At 31.3% G+C, this 27,180-nt stretch overlaps 1 protein-coding gene across 5 annotated transcripts in view; it reads left to right on the forward strand.

Moving 5' to 3' along the window:
* The window catches only part of Kdm3 (Lysine demethylase 3), a 278,486-nt gene that overhangs the window by 26,073 nt on the left and 225,233 nt on the right, over window positions 1-27,180 (forward strand). For all 5 annotated transcript variants that reach the window (XM_072903705.1, XM_072903707.1, XM_072903706.1 and 2 more), the window contains exon 2: window positions 26,394-26,645. In XM_072903705.1, coding sequence (XP_072759806.1) covers window positions 26,394-26,645 — 252 coding nt within the window. The remainder of the gene's footprint in view (window positions 1-26,393; window positions 26,646-27,180) is intronic.

The raw sequence follows: 27,180 nt of genomic DNA on the forward strand, positions 1-27,180 counted from the left end.
GGTATATACTCATATTATATATCATTGTTATACAATTTATGTTATATATTATTTACGTAAAAGTTTCGCAAATCTTTATGATATTTTTTTGATATTAAAAAAATGAAACATGATATATTAATGAATATCGCTTGTCTCTAGATTCGGATTATTTTGATTATTGTTTGATTTCTAGAAATTCACACGAAGATGCATGTTATTTCTTTTCGCTCTCTTAGCTTGTAATCTATAGCCAACTACTATATATTGTGTATTTTATCTAGAGTCTCGCGCTCTTCCGTCACACAACTAGGTTAACCATAACACGGTAGAAGTTTCGCAACTGCGAACCCTCTTCTTTTCCAAGTTCTCTTGTGAAATGTTCGCACAGCTGACTGCGACTCGCTTTCGTTCGTAGTCGAAGGTAAAGATCACGTTCGAATCTTTTTGCTTTGTTTTTGTCACTCTTTAAAAATTGTAGGTGTAAATATTGTAAATAATATTATTGTCAGGTGTTTTATTTATGCTATATATTTTGAAGAGGTCACCTCATTGCACCTCTGCTTTTTTTTTTATATATTTCTGATTAATTTGAAGTTGACTTCAATTTTATTGGAAATTTTATTGGAATTTTATTGGAAATTTTATTAAACATTTTCTTTCTTCATTATTTTTTAATTATTTTAATATATTAAATGCCTTTGTGTGTAGTTAAATTAAGGGGATTCAAAATTATCAACAGATCATGAATTACAGATTTCGAAAATCTCTTTTTTGTTACAAAGATTGATAAATCTTTCTCCACAATTAAAGTATTTATAAAAACAACACGCGGGGGTTAATAATTTTATATAAAAATGATAAAAAATTAAAAAATGACAGTTGCATCGTAACAATATTTATTTAATATAAAAAATTCTACAGTATGTTCGTGCAAGAGATATAGCGTCCGCGTTTGGAATAACGAAACAGAATATTAATAAACTTTTGAAAATGACTTTAGAAGTCAAGTAAAAAAATCTGTAAAAAATTATTCTCGTGCATCTGTGAGCGTGCGAGAGTGAAACACAAACTCACGTCAGACGTCATTTCTAAAAGTTCACAAATATTCCTTCATGCAATTCTTAGTAGAAACCTCTCTTACTTTGTGTGTATAAATTGCAAAACTTATATTAAGCAAATATATTGTCATGTTAAGTTAAATTTTGGTCGATAATATAGAATAGCTTTTGGATCCCCTTAAGATCTTTTTAAAATAATAGTAATGAAATTCTGAGACATGTATTTTTATTCTCTCAGTAGTCTCAACAGTATATATAAAAGTTATAATAACTGTGGAGTATTTAGATTTCAACGTAGCGAATATTCTTTTATAATTTAAAATTTTACTATATTCTTACATCTATATTTTTTAGCTTTATCTTTATAATATATTTGTTATTTTTTATAACGCGCAATTTTCACGGGGTGGAAAGAGAGAACTGTTAGATGAACCACAAATTGCGTTGCACGGCACGTCATACAGCCTATATTTATTAATTTACATCGTCGCCGATGTACGATGTAAACAACCGCGGCTATTTAGTTAACCTGCGCGGTGTACTCGTGCAAATGGCCAAATTTATTGGTTCGAAGCGTAGCTCGATATAATTTACGATGGCGGTCTGAGTGATTTATACACGGAGTAGCGCGATAACTGATCCTGGGAGCATTTGTGTTTCCTCATTGTGACAATAGTAGCTTCGCGAATGCAGGGAAATATATTATCCGGGAACGCGATGCCGATTATTTTTGATTTTCGTGAACCGAATTACGTTTGCACATGATAATTAATTAACTACATTTAAATAATTAATTGTATTCGCGTGATATAATACCAATCCAATAGAGTTAAATTTTAAATGCTACAAAAATGTACCTTACAATAATACATCGCAAAAATATATATGAAGATTATTTTCTATCGAGATTATACTCTCTGTGTTTTTTCAATTGCTACTGACATTTGACCGAAACTTTAGTTAGGTCGGATAGAAAAGAATAGGTAAAACGTTTCGTTTTAAACGGAAAATTCCCGAGGCGGAGAAAGGTCTTGTCACCGGAGAGAGTTCTCGATTAAATTCGATCGAAATGCTCTTCGGCAAGTTGTAATTGAATGTCGGGTCCCGATAGTGTACTCTGGTTGTTGCTAAATAGTAAGTTTCGATACATATGCCTCGTGTAGTTTTCTGTTGTTTTATTTTTGTAGTTCATACAAAAATTACTTACTTTTTATTCGAGTATAAGAAATTAAATATTTGATTACGATTAACTATTCGCAATAATTGGGGAAAGATGCTTAAGTCTGATAAAATATTAAATATATTTCTATTTTAATTATTTTCTTGTTTGTGTGCAAATTTAAAATTGAAAATGTGAATGTATGGACGATTTCAGTATTGTGTTGTAGACGTCACGGCTCCACTTTTTTTTTTTTTTTTTTTTTTTTTCGCAAGCACGCTCGTTTCAATTCCGCAAGTACTTTCCACTCCGGTGAAACTCGAAAGGACCAGAGTTAAGGGATGAATGGGCGACGTGGTGCGAAGGGAGCGTATTCTTCGGTTCCGCGGTGGCGGCTCTGCGTGACAAAGTCAGCGATAAAAGGGGAACCCTCACCCCTTCGCGTGTCTGATCGGCGCCTTTGATGGTCACCATGGCAACTCTTCGTCTCTCTTGCTCGTCGTGTTTTCCCTTCTTTCCGCTCATTCCTTATCATTTACTTTTCTCTCTCTTTCTCTTTCTTTCATGTGTTTCTTCTTTTTCTCGCAACCGTATTTTATTAATGTATCTGTACACGTGTACGATTAACAAAAAGTATATTTACGCGTCTAGACATGCTATAAATATTGATAGTTGCTTTGGGAGAGCGATATTTTTCGTCGAAGACGAATTCATCCGTGCCGTGAAAAGAACTATACAGAAAAACAAACGAATACATTTCTATACATATATAAATATTTCTTCAGAGTTATATTACCTAATATTTTTAGTTATAAAATTAATTTTGACATTTTGGCTTTTATATTAAGAGAAATTCCAGTCTCGATCAAATATTAAATTAATATAGATTATTAATTAATTTATTTTATCTAATTTGTGTGCAATAATTTTGAATAATTCTGAATTTTTATATAATTAGAAAATTTGAAAGTGTGACATATGAAATTATAATTTAAGACGACATATGAACGATTACTTGCTTATCTTGTAAGATCATTTTTTATGGAGTGCTTATAAAGCGATATTTTTAACTCTTCGACATAAATGCAAGTTTGCATATCTTTGGCACCTGCTGAATGCATAGACTGGCGTGCACGTGCATGGAGGGCATTGACTTTTCACTGACATGCTTTCATTATGAATGACGTACAAAATTTTTTTAAATCTGTGAAACATCTTATACTAACTATAATTATTTTTTCATTGCTTACTTTAATATTGCCTTTTTTTGCTTTTGTTTTTTGCGAAAATTTTTTTTACAAAAATATTTTTTTAAAACTTTATGACCCGTTTTGGAATGTTGTAAATGTGATTGTTTTACTTATTCTCATATTTTTCTCTTCAAAATAATGAAGAAACGAGAATACTTAAGAGATGTAATTAATATCCATTTAATGAAGTTTGGTTGTTAATTAGAATTATTAGAATATGTTCCTCCTACAATTTTCTATCATGTCGAGAATATATCTGAATCGAGAAGACTTATAAAAAAATGAAATTAGGGAATATAAGCGGCAATTATTCAATTATCTTCTACTTGGATTTAGACAGTATTTCGACATACACAGAGAAAGGAAAAAAGTGCAGGAGGACACCCACGTAGCAACATACGTGGAGGCCTATTTTGTTACATATAAAAATAGAGAGGCGGACAGTGTGCACGTGTGCATTTCTCCTTTCGCCCGCGTGCTCCTTTCTTTCTCTTCTCGACTATTCCTGTCTGGCGCGTGCATCATTCAATTCGAAAATCCTCTTTTTTGCGAAGAAATGAAATAAATACTTTCTGTATTTTTAGATGTTTTTATTTTTCAAATTAATTAAAATTAGTTTGACACGAGTGGAACTCGATTTGGTGTTCGATGGACAAGAATCAGCGAAACAAAATAACAATACATTAATTGTATCCAACAAAATATTAGTAATTAATTTTTACAACTTTGTGTTAGTTCTAACAACAAGTGATAATCAACAAACAAATTGCTCAAAATGAGAATTCCAGAAATTTGAGTTTTCTATAAAAAAAAATGTATGCATATGTATATATACTTAAAATTTTACCTCAAGCATTTGATATTAAAATACTAAAATCTGTGCGTATTAATAGCCTAATAATTTTCTTGACGAGAATTTTATTAATGAGAATTTTTATGTGACACGTTCGATTGAGATGTCATCTTTTTTTTTTCATCATTTTAGTTTGACCTTCACAATTTGTTCGTTATGCGGAGACTCGATGACTATGTGCGCCGCGAAGCTTTTACTTGGCATTTAACGTGAACTTTTAAGTTAACGTTTTTTACTAATTTTCTCAACTAGTTTTTCTAAGATGTTTGACTTCTTGAAGTTTGCAAAAGGTGACCATGTCGAAATCATGAAAATATACAAAATTATTCTAAAAGTTAAATATTTGCAAATTTTTTTTTTCAAAATGCATTTAATAAAATTTGAAAAAAATATTTCTTATATACTTTTTTACAACTTCACATTTTTGCACAATTTTGAAATATTTTAACAATTACATTATAAATTAACAAAAATTCTTTAATATATTTTTGTAAAATTAATGTAAAGAAACTGGAAAATATGATTCAATCTTATTAATAACTGTACAATTTTATGCGCCAAAATTTTTTAACCTTAATTTGAAAATTTTAACTTAAACTTTTAAATTATCTTTTTTTTTTTTTTTGTCTGAAACGGACTATGTCATTTTATCCAACAATGTGTAAAATATATCGTCTCGGATAGCCATCGAGACATATTATTTATTTTGCCGAATCATTTAATACGTGCAGAATCTTATCTTATTCCACGAAATCTTTGTGAAATCAACCTTGACTTTTGGTCGAGCACGGACAGATTTGGTTAATACGTCGTGTGAATAGTAAAAGTGGAATGAGTCAGTATTTCATATGTTACGACTAACAAAGTGTGTGTGAATTGCCAGTTTCTAAAATGGTCCAGATATTGATTAATACCGACGAGATATCAATAATAAACCTGTCTTTGTATGCAATATTATGTATCAAACATAGCACATATTTAACGATAAATATTCAATTGGAAAAAATAATGATTGTTTTAATGTAGAAATGTTTAATGAACTTTTATTTGTCAACTTCGAACAATGGTCCATAAATCAAATTCTGAAATATACAAATAAATAATAGAGTTTTATTTTTTAGATAATTTTGAATTTGAAATTTATATATATTTTTATTAAAGATTTAAAACCTATTAGAAAAGATTGGTGTCCAATTGTTATCTTCTTCATTAATGATAATCTAACTGCAAAATAAAACATTGATGTTACGATTCATCATTATTATTCCTGGAAAATTTCAAGTATTCGAAACATAATAAAATTTGCACATGGATCTTAATTTAATTTAAGAATTAATTTTAACGTATAATATATAATTTTAGAATGGAATGCTTAGCACTCCAAGTCACCTGCTCTGGAATTTGAGCTTGGTTTACAGGCTCGACCCTTGCTATGCGCGTACACGTGCACCGCGTCACCACGTGTCGGCACACACGCGCATATCCGGTCGAGACATCCTTCACTATACGTGTCATTAAGGAGAGCGAGATATGCTCTCTCCATTGATTCATATGTACGTAGTCCCTTCTGTGATTCTCAAGGGAACGAATCAGCTGTTTTCTATCTTTTCATTTACTTGCATCGCCTGATGATTTGTTACGAATTAAAAGGATAGAAATATTTCCGAGAAACTGTTAATTGATAACAAAATTTTTATTCTTAATAAAATCTATTTGTATTATTTTAATAAAAAAAAATAACGTTGTAATTGTTGAACGCTGAAAAGGAACATAATAAATGATAGTTCTTTAGATCATCTTCGTTCAACGAAGGTAAACTCTATAAAATATATGGCAATTTTTTTCTTTAAAATATTTTGTTATTGTTTATTTTGATAATATATAATAGTAATAGATAATATATTATATATATATATATATATATATATATAATATATAGATTAATGATTAGCTATGGGCGATTTGAGAATCTGATTGTACAATTCGATATACATTTCTACATGTCTTTCACGCACATTCAAGTATACTGTAAATGATAATTAGCAGTATTTTGACCGAAATTGTATCCATTTTAATACATGGTAATAATGTCGAAATAATAACGAATTATTGAATAAATTACCTTCTATCGCGCTGGACGCTTTCAGCGGCCATTCTATAATAAATGCAATAACGTCTCGCCGAATAGTTTAACGAAGGTAATAAAAAATAATTGCCGCGTAAGTGGCTCTCCCGCGACGTGGCTCAAAAGAGACGTAGACTCTGCATGTCTACTCTCTCTTCCTCCGAAATTTTATTTCTCTTTTGTTAAACGTTAAAGTGTCTATCATATTACTCTATCGATGCAATAATAACAGATAAAATGCTCGGACACATTTTTTCAAAAAATGCACTTAATGGTATACTGTTTGTGGACAATATTTTTTTTCGTTAAATGAATATTATATTATTATTAATAGTATTTGTGATAATCATGAGCACACGGATATTATAGATAGGAATAATCTGTATTTTAATGTTTTTTGTTTGCTAGAAATATTTTAATTAAAAAAAAAATTTTTAATCATATATTGATACGAAGATATATCTACAGAGATAAATGAAAAATATATTAAAATTAATTAAAATATTATTAAAATTAACTAAAAAAATATATTTAACATATATGAAAAATTTTGTTATTATCATTTATTAATTTTAAAGCTACAAATTTAAATATATTAAAAGAAAATGTAATTTGAAACTCATATTTTTTGGAATATACATTATTGCGTAGGCGATTAATGTTAAACTATGATTTTATATTTATCTCGTAAATTTTTATTATATATAATGGTACAGTGAAAAAAATATAATGTATATATCGCAAAAGTCCAATACATTCTACTTTTTTTCTCCTGTTAAAAAGATTATATCAAATGAGAACTCTTAAAAATATATTGATTTCATCGATAATCTTTCTGGATAAATTACTTTTCAACATTTCTCCGTAATCTAGATCTGAAATGTGCTCGCCTCGATTGAACAAGCGAACGTGTACTCGCGTAGCTAGACGAGTCTGCTTAAAGGGGAGCAACGATGTGACGTATCTGTTTGCGACAGTGAACGATCGTGTACTAGCTAGCTAGAGGGTCCGCTTTAAAGAGGATGTAACACGATATTACGTATCTTTTCGTTACAGTACCGCTCTCCTCGTTGATATCGCCTAAAAACGTATATTTCTATATATCTTTATTTGCATCTATATCTTTCTTGAAATGTATTTTATAATTATTTGTTAACAATAATAATAATAATGATATCTATATGTATAATAACATTATTTTATAATTTTTTATTATTCTATTATTTTGTTGTTTTATTTCTATTTATTTGTATTGTTATAAGATGATTTATATCTTATTTAATTATTTTTTATTATTAATTAATATATTATTATGCCTTTTTTTTAATATTCCGCGAATTTAATATATCAAATTTAATTGATCTCTTAATAAACCAGCATATTTTTGTAGTTTTAAGTCCAATTATCGGAGATTTATATAGTTTTAAATATCACCGCCATTAATATGAATGTATGTGTTAATTTTGTTTAAGCTAAATATATCCAACTAATGATAGATTCTTTTAAAGCAAAAATTTGCTTTCTACAAATGTACTGTGTGGTTTAATACGTAAAATAAATCAAAGTTACAACTTTTCTATTATTATTACACTAACTTTTTAATAAGCATTATAAATAATATAAATGCAAGAAATGTCTGTAAATTATTCTCGAGAATTAAATTTATGTTATGAGAATAAAGAAGATGCAATAACTTTTGAACAGATAATATATTTACACGTTATCATTTCAATTAAATATTTCGATATCAGTTAATAAAAAACCAAATTAAAGTGCTACAATTTTTACGACAAAAAAAAGTATTGATTCATATTTAAATTTTACATTGAATATGATTAAGATACAATTATTAATAATAACATAATATACATTAATAATAAATCCTATACAATATGTTTGTTGGATAAATAAATGCACAGAATCAGATATTTTAATACTAAGTTTCGAATGTGTATTATGTAAGTACCATCGCCGCTAAGTCGGGCATAATTTTTATCGCGGATACAATGTATGTGTATACATTCATTTGCCTAAAAGTGATGTGCTATATTTTTTTATATCTGCGGCCTACGCCCTTGTCTCTCACGCTCTAGCATCAAACAAGTTTATTATGAAGTCGCACACGCATATGAGTCGCGCAAAAAAGGAGCGGCTTTGATGACAATGACAAATCATTGAAGAGAAAGTACCGTAATTAATAATAGAGCATGATTATAATTATAGTCGAGCATCAAGCTCGCTCACTATGACTAATTGATAGAAAATGTATGTAAATAATGATTTAGCTTGGATTACTTAATTAAGTCATCTCCACATAGTGATTACTTACCATCTAAACGGTGAAAGATAATTTAAGGACATATGGTTATAGAAAGTCGTAACGTATTAAATTCTTTATCGTATGTTCTAATTACGTAAAGAGACGTTGTCTGCTCGATGATCGTAACGAGCAACGCGAAAGTAAATGGTAAAAAAAAAAAGCTCGTCGTCGTCGATTGACAGCTCTATTTATCCGCGATGCAACTGACCTGTCAACGAACGTAATTGACGCGTAATTTTCGCCTCTGAACACGAACATTCAGCGCCGGCAATTCGGAGCAATAAAATTTCCTTCCGGCCGTTTCAAGACGTTGCACGAGGTTATCTACGCAAGAAGGCCGTACGCGTGAATTTGCGAACGTGAACAAATCAATCTTTATAATTAGCTCAGATATCTTGGCAGATATTGACAAGAAATGTTCTTAGATAAGAAAATGATAATTTATAGTTTCTTTCAGTTGAGGAAAAAAATGTAACCATTTGTGAATTATTATTTTCAATAGTCTGCGTTTGAAATGTGCCCACTATTGATGCAAGGAAGACAAAAAAGTTCCGCTATTTAAAAATTTATATATATTTATTATTCAATTAATAAATTTATATTAATAATTTTTTTAATAACTACAAATAAGTTTTATATCATATGAGTCAATTAAGAAGTTGAGAGTCGGGATAATGCTATTAATAGATCGAAGAGCACTATACTAGGATTATTATTCTTTCTCAAATTTATGGGGCTATAAAGAGAACATATTCGAATTCAAGGGTGCATTTACAACTCTGAGAAGTGCTATATAATCAAAAAGAGAGAGTGATTCTCAGTTAACTGAAGGAGCTTAATTAAAACGAATTTCACTGCGGCGTGCACGTTCCTTTCTCAATATATTCTATATTAATATGACGGCACTTGTATCTTTATGTAAAATATTGAGTTCTAGCGCAAGTTAACTTCGTCTGATGCGAGAAATAATAAATTATAAGTAATATTTTAATGTCAAATGTTTTAGTGTATAAAATAATTATAATATTATTCAAGATTTGTACAAATTTAATACACACTTTGTTTTAAGAGGATTTAGAATTTTTTAACTGGATTTAAAGATTTATAATTGTCAAAAGATATGCATCTTGTTAATATAAAAATAATGGGATAAGGCAAATGCAAAAATAATTAAATTGCATAAACGTATTTAATTTTATTAAAAATATTTTACATTCAATATTAAATTTAATTTAATTAACTGCAACAAATTCAATTTTTATTAATTTTAAATTAAATTAAGTTTTCAATTAATTACGTAAAATTGTGTTTTTATTATAATTAACTAAAAATGTGTAAATATTAAAAATTTCTCGAAAAATTGCCCCCAAATTTACCGTCAAAATCGATTGGCATTTAGTGTTTCCGGGTCATCTTGTATATCGATGCAATGGTTCGCGATTACTCGGCACTCCTCGTCGTTTCTCTTCTCTCATCCATAGCTCCTGGTCACGCGCTCCGCGACAACCCGGTTTATCGGGCAACGCCCAGATACGGGCGTAGGGCTTGAAATATCGAATCTCCACCCCCGTTTCCTCGCTTCCCCGTCGGGAATGTCCGCGTCGTCAGTGTACCCGCGTTGGGTTGCTATTTTTGGATTTCCATACTTCTACCTTCTATCATTCAATTGTCGCAAACATATGTGCACCAAGTATCCCTTAGTGATATCAGAGCGCTGAGGTGAACTTATAAGGAATTATCAAAAATATAATTAATATTAAATGAAAACAAACCAAATACTAAGTAATAAATTTAATTTAATGTAGAAACTATTATTTAAATTATCTTTATTTGAATTTATTAATTTCTTTCACAGAAGAGAGAGAGAGAGAGAGAGAGAGAGAGAGAGAGAGAGAGTTTAATTTAATTAACCAATAAGGAAACTAACGATATATTTAATTAATTAATGAACCACAGACCCTGCAGACTCGGCGGTGGAAGAACGATTCTCGCGAAGCGTTAATTCACTCAAATGATTATCGGTGGAAATCGCATTAAATTAATTAACGGCATCGTTAACGAGATTCCTCGCATAATCCGTTTTTCGCGTTACCAGCGCGCGCACACGCACTCGCGACGACACGAGACGTTTTTGCTGGTCGAGGGAACCTCGTCGTCGTTGTTGGGCAAATGAGCTTCCGCTCGAGGTTCGCGCGTGTGCATTTATGTCCGCACGCCCGCGTTAAAGTGTCCCTTTTTGTGAAACGCGGTAATTAATAATCGCGTGCGTCACGCCCTGGAACTTGGGACGAATTAAACCTTCCGACGTAAGACTTTTACATTTTCGAGGGTTACATTATTTTTCATTTATTTTTTCGATTTTATTCAATAATCCTGCATCCGCGTTTATCGAGAATATTTAGTCTTTAGAAAATATAATAAATAATATTAATTAGTAATTATTGAGAATTAGAGAGCCGATGGAAAAAAGATACATATGCTACTGTTAATGCCTATAAAATATATCTATATATAGTTTAATTCAAATTTTTGTTTCTTGTGCAAAGAAAGAAAGAATAATTAAAAAAATAATATATCGATTGAACATGTAAAAGTTGATTTATTATGATTATATATATATATTTTTTTTTTTTTTCAAGAAATAAATCATTAAATTATTATAAATTATTATTATAATTTATATTTTAGTTTTAAGAAATAAGTCATTAAATTACTAATGACTAGAGCCAATCTTATAGGGATGAGAAAAGTTTTTACAGTATTATATCGTAGGTCTCGATATAAATCTTTGTGGGATTAAATTAGTAAGGCAGTTGAGACTTTATGCACGCCGCTCCTTTTGAACAATCTGGCAGTTCTCGTCTGATCCCGGTGCATTGCTTAACCACGAAATTAATGAAAATGCCTTTAATTATAGCTGACAGCTCGATCGCTCCACGTACCACCTACATGTTGTTTTAGCCAGCGTGTTTACGTGTTAGCTCCCTACGCGTCACTTAAATATATAACAGCTAAGTGTCGTCTTTTTTTTCTCTTAAAACTATCGTATTAAATATAAATGTGTAGAAAAATAATGGCATATTTGCACAACCTTATTAATAAAGTTTTTCTAATCTATATTTTATGCATCTCTTGAAAATGGATGGAATGAAAATATAAAATAATATCTTTATTTTATAGTGGAATATTCTTTAAATATATATAATAGAATGTGGTTTTAAATAAGAAAAAAAGCTACATTTTTCGTTAATGAAAAATAGAGGAGAATATTTCTAAAACATTTATTAAATTAATATATATATATATATATATATATATGTGCATTTATTTCAAATAAAATAATCCTCGAATTTTATTCAAGACATATACATTAGAGAAGATATAGATATCTACATCGCAACATCATCATCAGTTTATAGTTTATATCATTGAATTTGTAGAGTATTAAAAATAGAGTCGTCCCACATATTCGCATGTCAGATTACGATGTCACAAAATGTAACTGCTTCTGATATTCGCTATCGTTTAATAAACACGAAGTAAGAGTTATATGACTTGCATAAGAGCAAAATCTATTGCGTTATTCGCTTTTCCGGTTTACGTGTTACGTCACGATATACCGGCCACGTCTTGTGTTTTCCCCGAGAGATTTATTCAAGGCGCCGCCTTTACGCCCTTCTTCGCGTAACCTGGCTACCCAACATCGTCTGCTTCGACGATGTTTATGTGCGACCAAGTTGTATGTGTGTGTGCGCGTGTGCGTGCGCATATAGGCGTGTGTGTGCACACTCGACACGGGAAATCTCATATAATCTGGCGACGCCCGTGCGAGCGTTAAAACGCGGTGTGGATACATGCCTGCGGTTATCGATTATTGCTCCCCAAAGCCTAGTTTCCACGAGCTGTTATTTATTTACGGGCCGACGCGATATATTTCCAATCGACATCCGAATATATGTAACGTGAGAATCGCGCAAGATTTTATTTTCTTCGTTGGAATGCAGATGGTAACCACTATTGGTTTCTCTTGCGGCAAACGTAATTGGAAACGCATAAATGCGTATATGTATTATTATGCTCATCTCCTTCTCTCCTATTAGTCATGTAAATGTATATGAATGTACTATAAACAGCGAACAATCTATATGACTATGAAACAATCATGGATTTATAAGAACTTTTCTTTTTTCTTGATATAAAGATAAGAGAGATTATACTATGTGCCAAGTTTCTCAATTAGAACATATTATAAAATATAATTAGATTATAATATCTAAAAAATATTAAAGAAATCAAATGTTAAGCTAATTCTTCAGTTGAAATTATATTTGTTTCAATATAGGTGCTCACATTTATTTTATTATAAAGTTTTTTAATTTAAATTTATTTATTACTTAGAATGTGTGTGTGTGTGTGTGTGTGTGTGTGTATGTGTATGTGTATGTGTATATGTGTAACTATTGTAATTATAATTTAAAATTAGAAATTTGACATATTAATATTTGATGGAGGTTCAAAAATTATTCACGTTATTAAATTTTATTATTTGCGATATGTAAAATAGAGTTGAAAAAGAGAATATTTTACGAGCCAAGATTGACATAAATTTATTTCGTCCACTTTCCAGATATGTTGGTATTATGCATTTATGCGTACATGTAAATCGTCTTTTTGCCTCTGCAATTCGTAACGTCTTAAATGGTAATATAAATTCCCACAAACAAAGAAAACAAATTGTGAAGGAAATTTTTATTATTGCCAAAGATCACTGGATAAAGAAGCTTGAATTGGCTAATCATTAATAAAAACTTTGTTGTTATCTTTTCACAAAGAGAAAGAGAGACCCGATCGTCTACGGAGAGAAGGGAAATATTGTACTATCGGCTTGAATGCCCTATATTACGGTTTCAACTTGTTAAAGGGGTCCATATTCGATCTTATACAGCGACCAATTTTTCGCTCATCCAAATATACGAGTATTCAAGTAAATATATAACGATCGAAATTGTATCGATCGATATTTTTTCAAGTAGAACGACCTGCTTCCCATTTGGATTTGCCATGTATTAGTTTAAGTTCGTGTCAGATATTTTGATTCGTCACGACAGGTTGTTGCTAGTGTGAAAGTCTCGAAATGTTCTCGAAATATGTTTCGCAGGAAGTTCGAAAAATACACCAGATACCGAGACGATCAATACTTGCACAGCTGTATTGCAATTTTCGCTGGCTTTAAACTAAAGATATTTTGTTTTTCGTGCAATCAGTATGTTTCGCGAATTTACAGACCAGATATCTATATGTTTTGTATGCAATATAAATTACTAATAATTTAATAGAATAAATAATTATAATAGCATTTAATATGCATATATTTTATTCGATTTACGTTGACAATTCTTAATGCAATAGAAAAAAAATGTATATAAAAGATAATATATTTGTAAAATACTTTTGAAAAATCCTATTTACATTGCAACAATTAAAAACCCATATCTACACAAATATTCTTAAATTAATTACCTCATTGATGTACAAGACAATGATTATAAAATCGTTATTTATTAAAAACTACAAATACATTATTTATTTTAAATATTTGACATTTTTAACGACTTTTTAAATCTATTATTAATTCTAATCGCAATGATTATTTCTAAATATTTCTCGTAAATCCACTAATCGAAATCGCGACCAACATGTCCGACAAATTCGAAAAACACAGTATCGACTCGTATGAACGCGACACTCGCGAGACACCCGATATGTAATCGAGTGTTTGAACGGGGCTGCTCGCCAGAGTTGAAACCGACCGACCGACCGACCGACCGACCGACGCAAGGTCAGGCGGTGGCCTCCAACTTCCGGTGGTGGTATCCCCGCGTACACACTAGCACGCTGTCATACGTACGCGGACGGAAAAGAGGACACCCCCTCTCTTGTCATGCAGCCTATTCCTTTTCTCTACATTCTTCCTCATTGGATCTCTCTCCCTCTTTCTCTCTCTGTCTTTCTCTCTCACACTGTCGTCAACGAGTCACGAACAGTATGAGCGTAAACGCCGACACGAGAACGCATAACAAAGCTCTCAATAGTACTGAAAATGGGTACGCATGTTGACAGATGAGAGATGACTGCCGTGTGTACATGATACCGAAATACTGATAGTCGGAAAAGCATCATAAAAATCTGTACAACTAGAAGTTTGATTTGGATAGGTATCGCGCGCGAGTAGAAGGGGAGGATGGAATGGTAAAAAGAGACGGGATATGTTCCATTGACGAACTATTGTTTCCACACGAATTTATATCCAAAGCGATTTTGCATGAATCACTGTGCTGCAAAAATACATTCAAATTTCGTAGTCACAAGAGTGACTAGATTTATCGAGAATTATGTTGCCCTTTTTGCTTGTGTTTTTTTTTTTTTTTTTTTTTTTTTATATAAAAACTAGTTTATATTTTTTGCAAGTTTTATATAACAGAATAATCAAGAAAGAAATAATAAAAAAAAAATATATTTATATACAATATATTTTAAAATATGTACTTTTATAATATTATATTACATTATGTAATATACATTCAGTACTAATAATTGAAATATTTTATCAAAACAGTAATTATTTCACATGTATATAGTAGATCATTTTCATTCAGCATTTAATTCAACATTTTAAAAATCGTTATTGAAATGGCGCAAAACAAAAACATGCAACAAACACAAACAATACACATGGTATATGTGTCTTTACATATTTTTTTCAACAAAGGAAGGTTTTTTTTTTTTAATTTTTGCAACTGCCCTGGCCTGGTTTTGTTTCTATCCGCGATACAGAATGTGATATATGTATATGTATATGTATGTATATACTATATCATATAATATATTGTATAAGATATAAAAAAATACATATGTCATACTCTCATCACACAGCAAGATTGAATTCCGTACTAACTATTTCTGAATTAGTTTTCGTTTTAATAATAGATATTGTGTTTTACAATTCATTATGGAACACAATTGATTAAAATAAAATGTAGATTTATTAAAATTAAAATAAAGTATTGAAATTATAAGAATAGTCTCGCGTGCTGTATTTCTATATTTTGCTTTTAATTTTAGACTTATTATTTTTCTTCGGTCCATCAAGGAAAAATAATGAGCTTCTTTACGAATAGTTTATCGCGTTACAGTTTTCCGTTTCACTATCACATCCGGCAGTAGCAAATCCCGTATATACATCGCAAGTACGGGGCTCTAAAAGCGAGCGGGGAAAGAAACAGTTCTTTGCAACACTTGTGCTCGCCTCTCCGTTCATTTTATCGCGCAACTACTTGGCTACTGACAGGTAGGTCCAGAAAGAGGTCACCATCACTAGCTAGCGTCGCGCCATTCTCGTCCTCGCTACCTTCATTTCTCGGCGCCTCTCTCCTTCTCTCTTTCTCCTCTTCCCTCTCTCTTTTGCTCGTTGGCTCTCACGAAACCACATGCGCGAGCGTTGCACTCACCGATGCAACTACTCTCCGCGTGTGCAGTCCATAGCCGCTTCTCTCCACGCGGCCTAGATATTTTCGCTAAAGTACGCGGCATCGCATCAAAGGCATGCATGCGAGAAGGTACAGAAGCGACAAATTAAAAGAAAAGAGAAAAAAAGAGTTAGGATTTATTATTCTGCGGTGAGAGTAAATAAAAATGTCAAATATTGCGTTCAATATGCGTAAGATGAAATATTGAAGATAAGGAATTTAATGTGATTGGATATTACACCGTGATGAATGAATACAATAAAGAAATAAATAGAATAATGAAATATTAAAATACATAATTATATTATTTTTCACATTAATGATCATAGAATAGGAGATAGAATTGAAAAAAAAAAAAAATAACGTTAATGTAAATAATAGCTTTCATGTCGTTTTTGTCCACCTCGCGAGAAATAAGATATTTAACAAATGCGAAAAGGAGCATGAAGGTAAAGAACTATGAGAAAGCTGGAAATGCAGAAAGAGAAAAAGATGTCGAGGGAGGATGAGAGTGGAAAAAAGTTCTTTCATAGAGAAGCACGCACTTCGTTTCCTCCCTTTATGTGCCATTCTATCCTCTTTTCACTCACGTAACCTTTTTCTCTTTCATCAACTCGTAATTTCCGGGGAGATAGAGTTTGTATGTTTCAAGAACGCACTCGTCGGTTCTCTCCTCCCGTACATGTGCGTGTGTCACGCTTCGTACGTGCGGACGTGCCCGTCTCTCGAATGCACACGCGGACGTATCTCGACGCACTTGGCGCAGGCGGTTTCATCGACACGACGATGACGATTCGATGATTTCGCATGAAGCACGCAACGACAAGAGAGAGCGCGCTTTTTATCCGATCGTGCGTTACTCTTTCCCGAGAAAATATACAGCTCTTGTCTCTCTTTTTACTTTTTTTTCTTTTTCTTTTTTTTTTTTGTCCGACGAAAACGAGATCTCTCGCCGCGCGGCGAGATATATCTGCGCTCTGCGTCGCCGAGACTCCATTTTGGGACTCGCATAGAACGAGCGCCGCCTTTGTTCCCGGTAAAATGACGGAGATTTTTGTGTAAATAATCCAACGTGTATATACCTTGCTGAAAGCATTCTTCTGTTATCGTCGTTTCGATATACGCAGTCGCCTTCTGCTCCGTAAATTATAATCGACATTGTCGGCGATATATCCTATATATATATGTATATACATATATGTCCGAATGGCACGCAGTAAATACCTCGATTATTGCGAAACCGCTTTATTACAGTAGATACCGATCTATAATAGAACACGGAAATACGAAGTTAGATGTGTTATTTACTGAAATGTCAAAAATATTTTGAGTACAATATTATCTTTAAAGAATAATATCAAATCTCGATAATATTTTTTATTTAATTTATTTACATACAACTATTTCAAAAATACATTTTCTAATTTAATTCTCTCTCAAAAAAATATTTTGCTAATGTAGATAGATTTCTAGATGTCTCGATTAAAATTTATCGCTACTTTTTGTATCTGTTAGAATATTGTTTGTCACGTATAGAATTTATAGCAGCAATATTCTAGCAATACCTCTAGACAATTTAGATCCCATTGCCAAATATTAATCACAAATATAATTATCCTTGACAATAGGCCTCAAAGATAGGCATCACAGAAAAGTTTTCCGTCTAAATTACACTAATAGTACAGATATAAATTCTGTCTCTGTCATTTAAATTGATTAAATGCAAAATATATGCAGTATCACAGTATTAGCTAATAATTTATCTGTTTCAGTTAATTTTTTATTTACACCTAGAAAATTTTTGTTGAAGTTACAAGATTTTTTTTTTTTTTTTTTGAGTGCTACATTCTTCATTGGTAGATCATTATATTTTCACGTTAGGAATATATATAGTTGCAAAAGGTTGCAAACAAAATTGATAGAAATATCCATTTATAATATTTTCCAACATTCGGTTCAATGCTGCTCAAAAATGCGACTGTGCGTCCTATCGTGCATTCAAGAATTTCTACTTGGTTGCGCGCGGAATGAATAAGAGCAAAACTAATGACGCAGCAAGAGATTCGGGACGGTAACGGTTCCACGGGCACTGCTGAATAACTGTCAGTGTCGGCAGCGTGAAATGAGGAAAAGAGCCTCGACGCGCGAGTCAACGAGAACGCGGACTCCCGCGAACTCTAGCCGCCTCTCGTCTGCATTCGTGATGCAACGGTTGCATCGTTTCAACGCGTGCGATGTGGAGATTGCAAAAAAATATATCTATTTATTATGGAAGGAAAAATAAAACGAAGTATAGAGACTAACCAAATTAAATCGTATTATTTATAGAAGCCGTTGGTTTTAATGACATTTTTTCTAGATTAAATGAGATACAATTTTTTAATTTTATTCTTTTTTATTACAGTTTAAAAAATTTCTTATTTTAATTTTAATTTTGCGGTCTTTTATCACAAAGCTGCTATGACATGAATTTTTAGGGTTATTCTGGAATTAATATGACGATTTTACTAATGGAGTATCCGATTATCATTATTTATTCATTTATAAATCAACGATTATTTTTATTTATTTTTAACCGTTTGTATTAAGTTGATATTAAGGGGGTATCAGAATACGTGATATGTAAATAGATAACTATGATATATATATATATATATATATTATATGTTTATTTATTTTAAATAACACCTTCGTTATTTTGCGTCATGATATTTTTTGTCGAAATTATACTAAATGTTTCACGCTTGTCAACACTGAGTGTGTTTACTTGCAGAGTAAGGTATAATTACATCGTTTCACGCATGTTGGAAAAATTTTTGTTCCACTTGTTGATTCGACCCTCACTCGAATGCAGGGGTACATGTTATTTTAACCGGATAAAGGTCTGTCGTTTGTTTTAATAACCTTACGTGCGGTGTTTTATTGTCTATGCATGTTAATCGAATTATTTTCATTATCGCTTGAAATGAATTGATTGAAAAGCCGACTACATTCGCGTTACTCGCGTAATATGACATGATAAACACTGCTGCTAAAAATTGTTTAATTTATTTCGTGATAATTTAAAATTGAAGTCGTTGTGTTTGATAATTGCACAAATTAATTTGTAAAATCTTGCATAAGAAGAGCACTGGATGTTGGAATGCATAATTTGCATTGACAACTCATTGCCTTTTTATTGACAACAGTAGTTCAATTTGCATTTTCATGGAACTGTTCTAACTGTAGAATCGTAGAATCGCAATTTCTTTTTATACTACAAATGTTTGTAATAATCAATATTTTGCTTCAAAAATATTACATATAAATATAATATCATATTTTGCTGAATGTTGTTTAACTTTTTCAATTTCCTTTCGATTTATAGCATTAATTTAGACGATTTTTTTTTATTATTATAATTACCTATAATTTCTTGGTAAAATAAATTTCGCTTTTGTGATTTTTTCCGTTAAAAATAAGTTTTTTTTATTGGATTCATGACGTCATAGTCGTAGACTATTCGTATCATCGGCGAGGGATACGTGTGAGGGAAGTGGCATAACGACTCGACGTTAAGAGCCGACAAAACGGACAGCCAGTCAGTTTTTTGACTGACATGTCCTCCAATTTAGTAGTTAACGATAAGACTGCAGAAAGCGCAAGAATAGGCTTGGAATAATTAACGAGACAAGTGGAAAAAAGAGGAATGAAGGAAAAAATAAATCTAAACTTTTTATTTACATTTTATAACTAGAACACTAACAAAAGAAAAAAGCAATTTATTTTTACGTAAATAATGTCACTCTAATGAGAACAGAGTCATTTTCTGCTGATTTTTCTCTTTGATTTTCGAAAACGCTACATTGAAATAAATTATTCAAAGTAAAGTGTATAAAAAACTCATTGAGTTAAGTTTGCAAAAATACCATACAATTTTATTTTTAGTAAGGATAAAGACATTAAATTATACACAGACTGTAACGATGTGATATAATTAAGTAAATCATATAAGTCGATTTTGCATTTCGGGTCACCTACTTGTTATTTTTATTTTTTATCTTGACTACAGGTAACCGCAGGTTATTAAAAAATAGAATTATATATATATAAATGAATAAATTGAAAATATAATAAAAAATATAATAAAATGAAATGAATAATTTACGTTTGAATAATTAATTGGATGAATAATGACATTGAGTTACTCGTATTATGCCGAAATAATTCATTATATGATATAATGAATAATTAATATCGTTCGATAAATTATACAATTATACAAAAACACTTTCTCGCATATTGATATATAGATATGTAATGATACTAAACTATTCTTGCATATTGATATAAATAGATAATGACATTAAACTATTTGAAACTGATTAAATAAAATTGCTTTTTTCTACACAAATTAGTATATAGTATAAAATTTTAATTGTACATACATACATATATATATATATATGTGTGTGTGTGTGTGTGTGTGTGTGTGTGCGTGTGTGTGTGTGTACATATATATATACATATGTATATATACATACATATATATATATATATATATATATTCAGACATCTAATAAACTCACCAGGATGTTGATTGGAAAGACGAGAATCATGAATTTCATAGTATAATGTGAAAAAAATAAACTTACATTAGTTAATAAAAAAAAATCTATTCATTCGATGCGATAATTTGATACGAGTCTTCTCGGACGATTAATAGAAAGAAAAGAGTCGTATGAATTTGTCCAAAAACTATGTGAGTTTGACGGGACACGACAGCTGGCCGAAGAAAAGTTCGCTTCCTGTGACGTATCTGACAACCGCGTGGCGTTTCCACTGCGAGTTCTCCCGCGCGGTGAGGAGGAAAATGTGTTTCACGATGTGGCAGGTCGCAGAAGCGTGCGGAAACGAGAGAGACGCGACTTACGTCATCGCGTCCCTCGTGGATCGAATATTGAATCGGCATGCCGATGTTGTTACGACCGGCAAAATAACAGGAAGCCGGCCGGCCGTATTGATACGTGCACACGCGCGGCGCTTGACAGGATATTGATTTGATACTCGCTTTCTCTCTTCTTTTCTTCCTCTCTCTTTCTCTTTATTTCTTTCTCTATATCTATATCTATCTATCTATCTATCTATCTATTTATCTCTTTCTCTCTCTCTCTCTCTCTCTTGTCCGTACTGGACGCTTGTATTCTGCTTGGAGAGTATCATGTTCGCATATCTCACTCGCGGCCAAAATGGAAAAATCGATGCCACTGTGAACAAGGTCGCGCGCGTCATCCTTATGGACCTACAAACCTTTCAGGAAACCGCGACAAATCCAATTAAAACATTCTGGTTTATTAATCAAGATTTTATGAGATAGTATGTGATTAATACTACATTTATACATTTTTCGTCATACATTCTTAAACAATATATACAAACAATATAATAAGTATAATATATTTACCAAAAATCAGTATATCTTTGAATTATAAATATTTTTTTGTAGTGATAATATATTTTCTTAAATTTATATATATTGTGTGTGTGATAATATAAAGTATTATAATGTAATTATAATTAACACTATATATAATGTTATCGTCAAATTTCGAAATGCAGTGTATTTGTATAATAATAATTATTTTGTTAACAATATTACTCGACTAAGAATTAACTGATAAATAAAAATGTCAAATTAAGTATACTAATTTTACCGTAAATGACAGCTACTGTTAATAATTATTCGCTTTGTATTATTATATTTAACATGTATGCGTCATCTGTCAAGTTATACCTAATATTAGACGTCCAAACGTAGACTGTGTTTTCTTTAAAACGATCAATAAATGTAAAATTTTTAATTTAATTATTTTTACAAAATAGCTAAAATCATACTAGAAAGACGAATGCAAAAAATATGATAAAGTTATTCATAATAACATTCTAATAATTTTTTACCTATCTTTTAATACAAAAAAATAATAGTTTTTCTGGCTAATTATAATATTATTTCTTTGAATATATATAGAGGTATAGTATACTAATAATTAATAAATAGTAATTTTAGAATTTTTCATAATTATAATATTGTTATATGCTTCTTTCTTATTTATTTGTTTATAATTTTTTAATAATATTTTTTTGTATCTTATTTAGTTTAAATTATATCAAGTATATCCCTGTTGTTTTTTTACAATTATGTGCAACGTAATTTCTTGATACTTGTTGATGAATGTTCTTAAAAAATTTAATATCAAAGAGCGTGTAATAAAATTCTAACTCTTCTCTTCTTTCTTCTGCTGGAATGAAGATTTTCCGTGACCGATCACGTACGCTGTTGTTTATTTTTACATATCAACATCAAATCGTTATTCATTTAACGTTTATCACAAAATATTACATATTACGTGCGTTTAATAATTACTATTACATTGTTACCAGTGATGCAATTTGGACATTTTACTTTACTATACTTAAAAATACCGTATAATTCAGTCAAATAATATCTCATCAGAAAACTTTTATATTATCCATTAATTGAATTGAACATGAATATTTTTTTTACAAAAAAAATAATAACTGTTTATATAAAAATAGTTTTGAATTTTTTTAAATTTAATTAAGAATAAATTGAATTACATATTTTTATAGAAAATCATTTTTTTGAACTTTGAAGTATCTCTTTAAGCCATTTTTAAATCTCCTCTCTCTTTCTTCTTCATTAGTATTATTATTATTATTATTATTATAGTTAATTATCGGGCATTGTCGGACCTACGATGATTAGTGGAGCGTAGTCGCCCAGTTCCTAATCTCCGTCTGGAACAAGCGCGGGTCTGGTACCACGCTGAGAGCTGTCTAGTAGTGGGGGCAAGAAAGGGGATCGAAGGAGGGGAGGTGGAATGCCGCTTAGAACGTAAAGGGGGAAATTCAGTAAAGGGGAAGAGCATTCGTCCATGGTCGTTGGAGAAAATTGTGGTAGGTCGTGATAGCAAAATGGCCGACCTGATGGTTGCCCAGGAAACCATCTGGGCGGTGCTCTGGCGTTTACCAAGAGGCGGAGCTTGATGGTCTCGGCGGCCATTATGGTTCTCCACTCCGAGAGATACTGCCACCTGGTAAACGTCCCCTGAAACCAGCCTCGATACTGGGAATATCGCCACCACCCCCGGGGACCGTCTGGGATGCAGACGAGAGAGAGCGTTCTTGCATTTTCGTACAGCCGCACTTTGAAATAGTCCTAGAATTACCGAGTGTGTTTCATTCGCTCGAATTGTCTCTGAGGGACTAGATATATTATTGATGCAAAAATTATCTTGATAGATTGTACTTTATTTTTGTTTAGTTAATTTGTTAGTCGAATTATTCAAAATCATATTTGTCATTTGAATGTAATGAAAAATAAGAAATTTTTTGATGTCATTAATTATCGCCAATAGAGTGAGTTACACTTAAGAGTCGCATTAAAGTATTTTTTTTTTTATAATCGGGAAGATGGAGTTAACGGAATCAATCGCAGATTGTTAGTGCATATAATTGTAAAGCAACGAGTCAGTTTACATCATTTGTTTTGATATAAACTTAACGACTGTATGCATTAACAATCTGCAATTTATTTTACATTAGGTATTAGGTATATATTGATTACTTTTATTAAAGCTTTTTGACATTATTTTGAACATTTTTATATTTTTATATTTTTAATCTTTTTAATAAATTATTTTAATATTCATTTAAAGTTACCTTTATTATTTTAAATATACCAAAAATAATGATTGTTCCGTTACATTATTTGTAATCAATCATCGCAATGTTTTACTCGCTATTATTAATAAATCGGTAAAAGATTTGTCGTGTCTTGGTTGGCATACTATATAATCTAGATGGGACACGGAAATGTATCTAAAAGATTCTTGCGAAAATGGATTACAATTCCGAACATAATCTATCCGAATGTCCCGTCGAAATTGCGTGGCAGTGCTATTAAACGCACGCGTGCTCGCGAGATTGCGTTATTATTAATCATTCGTATATCGTTTACAAGGCAGATCACAGCGCGTCCCTCGCCAATTATTAACGGCCGTTGCGCCCGTAGATATTTACTTATTAATTAACCGATTAACGTTTCGCAATTATACGCCGTCACGCTCCACTCGCGTATCCGGAAACCGCGCGAACCGTCTGTATTTTATCTCAGGGTTCTTGCTTGTTGGATTAATAATAACTACGATATTGCGGTATCCGTCACGTGTGGCACTATATAGAGATACCGAAATCAGTGTTTGTCCAACCTACCATTTGTAGACATTAATTAATTTTCTATGGCCAGACAAATTTATATATTGCGCTGTTTTGTTTAATTATGAAAAGAACAGAATAAATTGATATTATCAGTAGAATAAAATTTATTTATGTGTTAATAAATGACTATATAAAGTACAGATATTGTTTCGACACAAAAATCATCACTGGTTTTCGAAATTAAACAATTATATTTATGATATGTATGTGATATATATATATATATATATATATTTTTTTTTATATCTATACAAGTCACTTTCTTATCTCTTGCTTAAAAATGGGATTAAATTGTTATATGGTTATATGTCTTATCGTGATATAAACAGAACAACTACAAATAATGTATGATTGGACACTGAATCGCACGTATCTCTAGTCACGGCGGTGATTTCTACGAGCTCGCTCCGCTCGTAAATGCTGATTTATAAATTAATTGGCTGACACACCATGACCGCACCGAGTCACGCGCTCCCCTTACGATTACGATGATCCCGGTGCACCAGAGAAATGAGAGGGTGGCATATCGCAGGGTATTTCAAGTACCTAAAGACGGATATTTCGTTGCGAAATGTCATTCTATAAATATATTGCAAGCACATTTTTCTGCATTGATTTTGTTGTACGAACAAAAGGATTTTTCTTATTATTATTTTCTTCTTTTTTTATCACAAAAATATCGTAATGATATTTTCTTTAATTGTATAAGCAATTAAGAGTAATAAATTTCATAGAAATAATATTCTTATAGGCAACAAGATTTTATTCTTTAATTTTTGAATAGACTTTATTAAAAGGAGCAATTTTATTTTTTATAATGATCCTAATTTTATTTCTTAAATATATTTAATGTCGGAAATTAAAAAAATATAAGTAGTAGGTATTTATTTAAATTTTGGATAAAGTAGGACATACGTTCCGTAGAAACTACGAATCACAGAATGACAATTCGTGATTCAATTCAACCCTCTTTCCGTATTGAATCCGGTCGCGTTGACAAAGCCTGAGAGTAAACCGAGCGTGCGTTTCCTACTATATCCTATCTCCTGACCCTTTGTTATCCTAGCGCGGGCTGCACTTTCTGCTTCAAGCCAGAGGTTATGAATAATACATATTAATTACACCCGTCCCACGTATACCTTGTTCTCCTTGTATAAATATATGTGGCAAATTCGAGACAATCTCTCCATCGACACGCCAATTCGTTGTATACATTCTTAGAGAATCGAATGAGAGGCTCGATAACACATTAGCACGCATGAATATCGCGATAATGGACGCTGATAATTAACTAGATGATTATTACGTGGGTAGCTGAAAAGGTCCCGCCTAGTGCATCGTTCGCATGATAACCGCTCATTATCGAGAACGATTTAATCCTTAATTCCTTGCGGTTCCGTGGAATAAATACAACTTATATAGATTTTATATTTCGTTTATAGCACCTGCTATTTCAAAAGTATCGGATGAGAGTACATTATTGTTATATTATGAATTTAAAAGAACGGTAATGTAGATTATTTTAATAATAATGTCGTTTAATTATTCGCGAATTTTTTTGTCAGATTTTTCAGAAAAATATGTAGTTTCTGTACGTGCACATTGTACATTATAGCACAATTGCAACGATAAAAAAATTATTATTATAATTAAGAGAAAAATGAGTATTATAATTTATTTTAAAAATGTATTATCAACATCTGCATTGTTAGGTCACCTTTATTAAAAGTTGACATACTTTATTTTAGAAATAAGTTTGTTTATTATTACAATTTAAATTTTAATTGCCCTTTTAATATATTGTACGTGTTTACTACATGCGCTTGATTTATGTTTACAGATTCTCGTAGAATACGACGACGTGGAATGGCAAAGGAGAGAGTGGTTGTCGCCTCACAGGGATGCCGTGTTCTCCTTCTTTCTCATTGAACGAGGTCTCTACTGGGCCGAGCGACCTGACCCCAGACACGCCAGTCTCATCCCCATCGATCATCACAATCACGCGAACAATAACCACCATCAGCACCGCATTAACGGAAAACCGCTCAGAGGCGCCACGGCAATCGCCGACAGCGTTGCCTGGCCAGCTCTTGTGAGTGCAAATAAATTACTGTACTTGCAAATTTTTGGACAATTTTACAATTTTTTTTCTTTAACAAAAAAACATTGCAATGATGCTTGTCTTATAGAGTTGTCTTTATAATTTAATTGGTTTTATTGTCTTATTAAATTACAAAAAGATGTATTATAAAAACTTTAATATTTAAAAAATTATTATATTTTTACTAAACTCGACATTATAGAGTTATCAGAGAATATAAAAATTAAAAAAAAAAAAAAAAATATCGAAAGGATAGCATCATACACGAATATTTAATATCCATTATCAAGTTCTTTTTTCAAATGAAAATATTTATAAGAACTTTTTTAGTTTCGTTAGAAATGATTCATAGATTGCACAAATTATGTGTAATATTGTTGAAAAATTTTTTATCACGGAATAATCATGGATATAATATACATATGTGAAATTTCCATAGTAATCTATTATGCGTATGATTTCCTTCAAATTTTACATAAAAGTGTATATCATTCAGCGAGCTACTATTTTTTATGCAAATCTTTCA

Source organism: Anoplolepis gracilipes, chromosome 12, assembly GCF_047496725.1.
Source record: "Anoplolepis gracilipes chromosome 12, ASM4749672v1, whole genome shotgun sequence".
NCBI lineage: Eukaryota > Metazoa > Arthropoda > Insecta > Hymenoptera > Formicidae > Anoplolepis > Anoplolepis gracilipes.